The sequence below is a fragment of the Gnatocerus cornutus genome, chromosome 9 (genome assembly GCF_029298725.1).
Source record: "Gnatocerus cornutus isolate USDA-ARS CGAHR chromosome 9, icGnaCorn1.1, whole genome shotgun sequence".
Classification (NCBI taxonomy): domain Eukaryota; kingdom Metazoa; phylum Arthropoda; class Insecta; order Coleoptera; family Tenebrionidae; genus Gnatocerus; species Gnatocerus cornutus.
The window spans coordinates 2,477,693-2,487,984 of record NC_142241.1 but is presented as its reverse complement, the minus strand read 5'-3'; the positions used below and the strand labels follow the sequence as shown (position 1 = coordinate 2,487,984).

General features: G+C 35.4%; 2 protein-coding genes across 2 annotated transcripts; both read right to left on the bottom strand.

Annotated features, from left to right (window-relative positions):
* Positions 1–3,703: 3,703 nt before the first annotated feature.
* LOC148167752 (putative multidrug resistance-associated protein lethal(2)03659) lies at positions 3,704–5,685 on the bottom strand. The gene is made up of 6 exons (XM_088045221.1): positions 5,602–5,685; positions 4,840–5,554; positions 4,517–4,793; positions 4,318–4,468; positions 4,040–4,270; positions 3,704–3,993 (listed from the first exon to the last, which is right to left on the bottom strand). Exons 2-6 carry the CDS (start codon positions 5,499–5,501, stop codon positions 3,734–3,736), a joined length of 1,581 nt encoding a protein of 526 aa, XP_087901347.1. The 5' UTR covers positions 5,502–5,554; positions 5,602–5,685; the 3' UTR covers positions 3,704–3,733.
* Positions 5,686–5,748: 63 nt separating this feature from the next.
* LOC148167751 (ATP-binding cassette sub-family C member 4-like) lies at positions 5,749–7,049 on the bottom strand. Its single transcript, XM_088046433.1, has 3 exons — positions 6,484–7,049; positions 6,220–6,435; positions 5,749–6,172 (listed from the first exon to the last, which is right to left on the bottom strand). Exons 1-3 carry the CDS (start codon positions 6,741–6,743, stop codon positions 5,749–5,751), a joined length of 900 nt encoding a protein of 299 aa, XP_087902559.1. The 5' UTR covers positions 6,744–7,049.
* Positions 7,050–10,292: the final 3,243 nt, after the last annotated feature.

The following is a 10,292-nucleotide window of genomic DNA, read 5'->3' as shown; positions in this document are numbered from 1 at the left end:
CAATTTTAATAAGAAGTGGGAGAGGAGTAGTGTCAGTGGGTGGCATTACTCCCCTCAATGCATCCTAGCGACAAAGTTCTCGAAAATTGTAACTCAAATTCATTGAGAAATACAATGCCTATCATTACTCATAAAAAAATAAAATTGTTGCATTTTGCATTCGAAGGACCAAATCCCTCTAATAGCGAAGAATTACTAAAGGAGCAATCATGTTAACACCTCGTCTTGCCAAAAATGATAAAACAATGCCACGACGCATGCATTCGCGCTGATGGGGGTAAATTATTTTTATCTTACTCGCTCCAATGGCAATTATGGTTTTCTTTGTTGCGCTCATCTATTTGTCCATTAATCGGTCTTGGACTCACCGAAAATTCATGTTTCTTGATGTGTGTGAGAATGAAAGAATGCAAGAATCTCTTTCTCGCTCGGTGTCCCCCACTTTCTATTAAATTTAATTCCATGCATCGGGTGTCAATTCCCCAAACTGTATGTATTTTCATTATACGGAACTAACTCACGTGACTTTAGTAACTTTTCGACTGTGAAACCAACGTTTTAGTTCCACCATGCCATTTTTAAGGTTAGAGTTTTCAGATGTCACTAATCTGACAAATTTCAAAGAACTAGTCAATTATTTTATTTATCAGTTATTTCACTTATTATAATAATACATAATTAAAAGTGTCACGCCAAATATACAGAAATATTCTTATTTCGTTTGCTCCAATTTGAATTCACATCAATTCTCAAAATAGTTGTGGATGTTTGTTGAAATCTTGAGACAGCATAAAGATGTTTGTGAAGGAATGCTGTAAAACTTTGGCGGATTTGAAAGAATCTTTCCGAAAGTGTAAGCGAAATTTTGAAATGGCTGGAAAGTGGCAATCCAGAGCAGACTGAACTTTTGATGCACATGAAATGTGAATGTTTAAATGGCCGTGGTTTAAAATTTTGTCTCTAATTTTTTATACTATACTGCCTATATTGTAACAAAATTTAATTGTGATATAACAAAAACAACCTAAATTCAATTTTTTTAATTAATAAGAAAATTAGCATAAACGTAATACATTCAATCCGAAACCGTTTGTATAAAATCCATTATAGGCGTGCTGATAAAACAGAACCGTGTTAGCCCAGAAGTTTAAGCGTCGCACTTTAAACATGTGCGCTCATTTGTTGCGTGTTCAAATCTTGATAAAGCGCAAAATCTTTTTCATAGCGATAGAATATATTCTAGTTGTAAAATAAAATTCGCTCCGCATGCTACGCACTAGTCCACTGTGTGGACGCTCATGAGGGCTTCGCCTGAATTTCAAAACGAATCAAAAAATTCCAAAAAATTTTAAAGGGCCTTATGTTTAGTCACAGCATAGACAATTAAGCTAGGTTTAACGATCTGTGAGTCGCAGACAGGAAGACTTTATTCTCTTTTTCTCTGCTAGATGGCAGATTTTTATTAACTAATATTAACAATGTGCATAATCGTAGATGGGAAGCGTAATACTTGGTTCATCTATTTTGAGGTATTTAAAAACAAGAGCTCTTATTTGTCTAATATTTTTACCAGTCGCCATTCCGACCGGTGAATTTTTCGCATGCGCCAATGTATTGGTCTAGAAGTAAATACATTTTGGGGTGACTCAAAACAAGGAATTCTGGTAAGGTTTTTTTTGGGTGCTTTTAACATAATTAGGTTTGATTTTGGATGATTTACAACAGTTTTCTCATATGTCCAATTTCTGATGGGCTATTGATTTACAAGAAAAGAAACTTTAGAGTATTTTTTGCTCACATTAAAAACTATGATTTTTGAAGGATTTTATGTCTTTTTCGGTTGTTAACTTTTGGGAAAACATAAATTTTTAGGATCCTGCCTTGTTTTGTAGGGCGCCAAATATACCTCTTTGATTTGGTAATGTTTTTACTTTTTTTTGCATGCGCCAACTGGTCTGGTCCAGAAATACAAAGCCATTTGGAATGTCTAAAAACAACGGATTTGGAAAGTTTTTCAGAGTGCTCCTGAGATAATTTTGCATGATTTTGGGAGATTTTAACGGTTTTTTCGTGTGCCCAATTTTTGGTGGTCTACTGATATTTGGGTACTTTTGGGGTGGATAAAAATTAATGCTTTTTGAGAGGTTTTTTTTTGCCTTTTTTTGGTTGTTGACTTTTGAGAAAACAGCTAAATTTGTAGGATTCTGCCTTGTTTTTTAAGACGCCAAATGCCCTGGTCCAGAAATAGAAAACCATTTTGGGGTGTTTAAAAACAAGGCATTTTCTAAGTTTTTTAGATCTTTTTCGGTTGTTTACTTTTGGAAAAACACTAAATTTGTAGAATTCTACCCCTTTTTTTCGTGAGCCCAATTTTTGGTGGTCTACAGATATTTGGGTACTTTTGGAGTGGATAAAAATTAATGCTGTTTGAGAGGTTTTTTGCCTTTTTTGGTTGTTGACTTTTGAGCAAACAGCTAAATTTGTAGGATTCTGTCCTGTTTTTTAACACGCCAAATGCCCTGGTCCAGAAGTAACATTTTATAGTTTACTCATTCCTGTTAAGGCAGTCTCCTAAATAGGTTTCCATGTGCCTAACGTAATTTGGCAATGCTGCTGTGTTACTGCCTCAGAAGTAGTATGTATTTTAGCATACAAGTCACCTTCATTTACTGGTTGACTTATTTTAATAGTATTTTTCCACTGGTTGAACAACTCTTCTATAGGGTTTAAAAAGGGACGTATGGGGGGTAAGAATATTAGAAAATGACCATGATTTCTTATTAATTGTTGGATTTCTTCAGTCCTGTGAAATCTCACGTTGTCCATCACCAAATGAGCGCCTCTAACATTGTCTTGTTGTAAATGATTGATCAAGTTTATCAAAAATTCTTCAAAATGTTTAATGTTGTATGGCCTGTCTTGAACTGTAAATAAATACAAGGAATTTACAGACATTGCGGCAGCAATAGAGTAATTTCGACCCCGTAATTGTGCTTTTACTTTGTTTGCTCGACAGTTTTTGGTGCGACCGTCTTGAGTGTACTTGAATTCCATATTCATCGATGAAAAACACTTTTTCTCGTTCAACCATTATTCTATTGTATTGTATTGCATATTCAAATCGAGCTTCAATGGTTTCTGGTGTATTTCGTCTATCTGGAACCCTCGAAATTCTCTTAACAGAAAAATGAAATTCTTTAGTAGCCTTGTTTATAGTTGATAGACTTATTTGCAACTCGGGAACCTATTTTAATAGTTTTTTTTTATCTATTGAAGAGTTAACGAAGAATCGTCATCCATCCAGTCACAAATTTCTTGTTTTTGTTGTTCGGTTAATTTTCTTGGACGGTGCCCACCACTTCTCTTCGCCACCTCGTTGGTTTTCTGGTATGTTGCGAAAATTTTTCGACAGTGTTTGCTAATACATTGAATTGTTGTCCTATACTCGCTGCCGTCCGACCGCTGTTAATGCCTCTAATAATTAATGCACGCTTTTCGTTTGAAATTTTTGTGCTTCGTCGTATTTCACGATCCATTTCAAGAAATAAATCAGTCGTGACTTTCAATTGACAAAACGTGAAACTGTTTTGACAAATGAGGAATGTGTTTGAAAACCAGCACTCTATTTTTTGCCGAGGGGAAACACTTTTGAGAAAAGGTGAAATGCTTTTGACAAAAGAGGAAAACCAAAAGAAAAACACTGTAATGTTACATATTAACTTATTAGTTATCATTACAGATCTATCAATGTTTCGTCCTTGTCTTCATTTCTACTAGTTCCATCCCCAACAAAACATTTGTTATCAAAACTTGTTCTTGTCGATCTCTTCGAAATTTGCAATCGAATTCCATCATCATTTTCAGGACATTTTTCATACTTCAACAGTCGCTCGAACGAGATCATTTGAATATCCAATTCAGTCCATTTGTGGAATCCTAATTTCAACCACCACGCTAAGAGAGTTATTTGTATAATGGTAACACTTTCATTTTCTGAAAAAACAATCTTATGCGATATTTTTAAAATTTCGCTACTTACGATTAGTACAAATAAAATAAACTACAATTATTACAGTGTAAAGTGTAACAACTAAGTCTTGTAGGAAACCAAACGCTTTTAACATGCAGTGAAGAGTGTAAGACGCAGAAGTGTGTTGGTTTATTAAATGTTCATGAAATTCTTCCTTGAGTTTGTTATTCATGTTAAAAGAACCAATTGTTGTTAAACCGTTCATAGTTGCACTGATGTATCCAATTATAGGACTAACACCTGAAAATATAACTCAGTTTTAGGAAGTCAGACAAACTTACCATTACTTGATGCTTCAAGAGTTTTGAAATTTCTTAGGCTTTCGAGAAACCACTGACGAAGTATGAACAACACAACAAAGAGGACAAACGTTGGAATCAAAAACAACACGTTTATGTAAACTATCGCAACAACGATTTCAAAAATTTGAAGTAAGATCTATTGGAAAACAGAAGTAGAGTGTTGTATTCCAATCAGTTTTGTTACCTGAAGTAGATCACCAAACAAAAAGGGTATCACCTCATCAACTGCACTGAGGTCTTTAGAAAATCGGTTAATGAGGCTTCTAATGGTGTTGTTTTGACAAAACTCCATCGAAATGTTGTTAATCAAAGTTTTGTGCAATTTCATCGAACACCTCTTGGCGAAGTTAAAGACGACGAAGCTTTTTACCAAGAAAGTCGCTCCAAAGAGCAGATTCATGATTCCATATGTTTGGTACCAAATTCTTAGTTTCGGGCTTTTGGTACTTGTCATGTTCGTCCTTAAACAAATCGTAAGTTCAAAGTTTACACTCGTAGCATACATACTCAAAAGTCAGTAAATTATTCATGTAACTATCTTCAACTTGTAGCATTACAAAAGAGGTGAAAACTATCATAAACGTGGCAAGACCACCCGTCAGAAGAAAGTACTTCTTGTAAGATTGGAGCCTGAACTTGCTGGAAAAGTCTTCTACGTCTAACAACTTGTCGTCTTTATCTTCGTTATCTTTAAAAGAAACTCGCGACTTGTCCAAACTTGCAGTCCAGAAATCCTCGCCCTTTTGTGTGTATGTAGCTCTAGCAAAATGGATTTTATACTTCAAGCTACAACTCGAGTTACCATCAACCATCGCCAGGTCACGATTCTCCAAGCTGTCCACGTCTTCCGATAGTTCACATAGTTCTAAGACTTTTTTGTAACGACCCTCATCAAACTGTTGGCCAAACAAGATATTCTGGCGAATGGTAGAATCAAAGACCCACGGCTCCATCAAGTCAGTTCGAGAGGTTTGGAGCAATCCTACTTCTTCAAAAACTTCTTCATACTTTCTAAGCGTTGCAAGGAACTCCGATGTTGAATAAACTGCTTGTGGAAGCTTCGTGCTCAGACTTTCCGACAACATAGAAATGTAAAAAAGAAGGTAAAGCAACGCCTCACTTCCCACGTGAAGATGAGCTAAAATTGACACATACAATATCGCCCTCATTGTTAAATGCCCAATGGTAAAACCGAACGCTTTCAAGTAGAAGAACTTCTTGACTGCAAATTGACAGTTAATTTGATTTAACACTTTGACACAATTACACCTTCTAGCTTCCAAAGTTTTGGACCGGTTTTTCTTCGCCAGGAAAGAGAGTCGTTGCGCGGTTTCCCCAAACATTTCTTTTTTAAAAAACATGATGTTTTCTCCAATCAAACCTGCAACATTGGAGGTTGAGCAATTCTGAAATATTTCAAAGCTTACCATGCACTGGTAGTACCACTAAAATTATACATGTAACGACTAAAACTGTGGGCCCAATTCGCAAGTAGAGAAAGTACGAAACTACAGTTAGTTTTACGAATGTTATCCACAACTCGTTCGCAGTTTTCATGAAGTTATCGATGACGATGGCGTTTTTAGCAAAGAGGCTGACAACAGTTCCAAATAACGTGTCTGTGTGGGTCAGATTCGATGTCAATATTTTCGTGTATAGTAAAGAGCACAGTCTTGTGCGCACCTTGAAGCAGAAACCTTCCATGTAAAGAGAGTAATTCTGTGTAAAAACACTGTTTAAGAACTTGAAAAGTGTCATTACCACCAGATAAAACCCCGCAGTAAAGTAATCTCTTTTCAAATAATACAACACTTTTTCTAAAAGATGAGGTTCGCTGATACTGTAAAATCGGTCGTATTAAACGCTCAAAGCGATTTGATTCCTTACATGAAAATTGTATCGGCTAGTAGTTTCATCAGTCCAAGACTAAAAAAACAAAGTCCAAAACATTTTAGAAATGTTTTGCGAAAAGCACTGTTGTCCTCCAAGGAGATTTCGTACATATTTTCTAGTTTTTGTGATCTCAGGTTTTTGGGAACTTCGTATAAATCGTCTTCTGTAAAAGGAGTGTGACACCCTTTTTTCAACAACTTGATGGCGTAGCTAAATTAAATAATTGAAATGTGATGTTGGCAAGTTTAGTGTACTCACATAAAACATATTTGAGATAAAGTGCTGGCGGTGTCTTTGGGATGTTTGATTCTTTGGTGTTTTGGTTTGTGATCCATTGTAACATTGACAGGACTGTAATGATCTGTAACCCAATTCCGCCAAAATTCAAATGAACCGCCAAACTCAAGAACCGCGAAATTTAAAATAAATAAAATGGCCGAAAATCGTGATCGTCTGAAACGGCTAGGACCTACGTTGTGTTGTGAAGGCGGATGTTCGTTGGATACAAAGCAGTGCATCGTCTTTTGGGGAAGAGCGTACCAACACAAAGCAATAAAATACACCAGACCAAATGTGGTTTAACTTGTTTTATTCAGACTTTAAAAGTTTGAATGGTTTTGATTTAAATTTTACAGCTAATTGTTCAAGAATTACAAGCATTTGAACAGACGAACTGATCATGTTACAAAATTCTTAATAATCTTTAATGTCAAAAGAAGTCACTTTACAAAGAAACGTTTCGGTACAAAAATGCAATAAACAAATTAACGGAAAGTGAATTACATCAAAAGAACTACAAAAATCTCCCATTCGCTCTGTTGTGAGTGTGATCAAACTACAAAAATTATTGAAAACAATATAACAATGAAAAACAACACACAATTTACCAAGTAAACATATACAAACAATTTATCAATAAACATTAATAATAAAAGTTAATTATTTTCAAAGGCGACACACAGAAACAGGACGGGATTAGGTTTTCGGAAGACCCGAAAATAATCCTTCCTATTCCGCAAGCATAGTACAGGCGGTGCCTTATCGAGAGTACTAACAAATTATGGCCAGATTAAGAGTAACCAACATCTCACCCGCGGAAGACCCGCTAGTTAGGTGAACCCTGACTACCCCGCGAGTCCCACGTAACAAGCTTCCAGCACTGGAGGGTTTTCGAAAGTCAAAATCAAAGTTTAATTTTGAATTGATCACACTCTGAAAAATCTACTAATATTAACGCGAGAGGCTGTTTGTTATGTTGAGTCTTTTGTGACGAAGAAAATCTGGAAAGGAGCATTGGGTTCGGACAAGTACAGAGCAGCTACGAAAACAAGGGACATACATAAAATACATAAACATATAAATTTTCAGTTTCAGTTTCAATAAAATACAATGGAAGAGAAAGTCGTGGACTTTAGGAAAAATGTACTCGTTTTTGCTCACGAATGACATAGAGCGATTCAAAAAGACATTCCCAGTTAATTTGATGTATTTCACAATTTCTTTAAAATCCTATTCTATTTTTAATCCTTCGAACTCAACAGTAAAAATTCCTTGAACAGAATCGAATAAAATTCAAGTTCCCAAAAGTATCGGGTTTCCACGAATCTAAACTGCTTCTGCACGTGTCTTATCGGACGGTGGGCGAACACTGATTGAATCCAGACGCTTACGTCATCGGAAAAACGCGTTACTTTAGAATTGTACAGAAAATAGCTACTTTACATGAATCCGGAGAAACTTCCTTCTTAAGACAACAAATGACAAAAATTATTACATACCAAAAGATGACAACACACAAGCGCTTCTACAAGAAGCCCTAAAAGAGTCACTACACGCCCGTCAAAGCCAATGGGTTTAAAAAAAAATTATTTACAAGATTTTGACAAACTACAAATTAACAAAACACAAAATGAAAAATTAAAACAAAATAGGAATTAAAATTAACACTTGGAAAAATTTGGCGAAACGCACTCGATAACACAGCACCTTGGTAACTACCAAAGTCGTACCAAGAATGAATGCCTCCGGCGTCGCCCGCCTTCTCCGCTGTGGCGGCGGTGAACTACCAAGTCCACCAACTTAACGCAAAAATTCCTGCTGTCGTTGTGGCGCGAAAAGTTTGAAATTTAAATTTGAAGTGGGACACTACAGTACTGACTAGGTAAAGATTTCTGGTTTGGTATTAATTAATCTTTACACAATGACAGGTAATAAAGTACGAGATTGTCCGGACGAAAATATTTTTCTGGTAATTGCTTGATACGTTGTGGCTTATTAGCATCATAGAAAAAAACCGTAAATGAAGATAAACATCACGATAAAGGTACAATTAGGAACGTCGTTGAAGTTAGCGTCATTTTATCGGATTCATTTTCATAAATTAAACGCCGCAGTACTTCGCCTCAAATGACGCATGCATGCCGGTCGCACTTTTCACATGCGAATTTCCACCGATCGTCGTCTTTTTTTCACACAATTTTTGACCAAATGACACCGTAATGACCTTCTGCCCCATCTTCAATCAAAATTCTCCTTCTACATGAGAACAAAGTGGTAAAACTCAACCCTTAACCTAACTAGAAAATTATTATTCATTTCAACCTTCAATAGTAATGTAGCTTCATAAATACGACATCGAAAAATTACAAATAAATCACTTAGTAATCCCCCATATCGCATATACGCCCACCACCCGTCAGAGGGTGGCAATCTCAACCCCTCAAACACCACCTCCGATTATTTTGAAAAATCCGCAATGTAGCCTTTTGAATTTGACATGGAAAAATTACAAATAAATCACTTAGTAATCTCCCATATCGCTTATACTCCCACCACCCGTCAGAGGGTGGCAATCTCAACCCCTTTCTACAACTTTCAACTTTTTTCAAAAAACTTTTATTTAGTCCGATGACATTGCTGATTTTTGATATCCGGTTTACACCCTCCAACTGTTAGAGGGTAAAGGTGTAATTGTTTAAACAAAATAATACCTTTTAGTCTGGCAACCCAGAATGCACCTTGTTAAATTGTAGGTTGCATTCTAATTTTTTTTATTGAATTTACGGCCATTGTGTTTTTGACTATGCACCAGAATTTTTATGAAGTAATTACTGAACATGGGATTTTTTACGAGAATACGTTGAAATCGATATTTTATCTGAAAATTAAAACTGCCCGTTTTTGCCGTTTAATCTTACGCAAAATGTCTCGAGGTTTTCATTAAATTTTCCTTTTAGTTTCTTTAAACTTTAGATACAAAAATAGAGGTTTTATAGATTATAGATTACCAAGCAGGTTTGCTTGACTTTTTTGTTATTTAAAGGAAATAGCTATCTGTTATGTCCTCTTCCGCTGTCTCTTTAAAAAATAGCTGCAACAGGTTTTCGTAACACATTTGAAATTTTAATTTTGCATGGACTTTGGATTTTTATTTTAACTAAATTTACTTTTTATTTATAAGGTAAATAAATACAAATAATTTTGAGAAAATCAATGCATATACTATGTAGGTGTCTCAGAATTTCTGAACGACTCGATAACCTCAGGTTCTGCCTAATTATTGCATTAAGCAAATGAAATTGAAATAGCTCCTTAGATTTTACATTAGAGCAATGTAACGCTAACCAATCACAAATATTTTATGAATCAATATTCAAATGTACCATACATTGTTAGATACTTAGCAACATCGTTTTTGTTATAAAAAGAAACGTATTTGATTGTTTAATTTTATATTGCATTAATTAATTTGTTTTTAGCAAATTAACTCATCTTCGCTAGTTCTGAGACACTCTGGATGTTATATGTTTTGAGTACCCACCTAATTATCTAATTAGACTAATAACAATAAAAAATTCGCTAAGTTGGTTGTTTTGTTTTGACCATCCTTTTCGTTGACACGTCACCAGCAAGGAATTGTTGTGTGCCGTTGTGTTTCTCTGTCGTGCTTACGGGGATTAACTAGTGAAAAAGCGAGATTCCTTAAATTGTGGTTTATTGCTAATATTTACATTCCGGGTTGGAGTCCGGATCAGTACCTCTTAAGAACTAAATCTAAAATCTAAGAA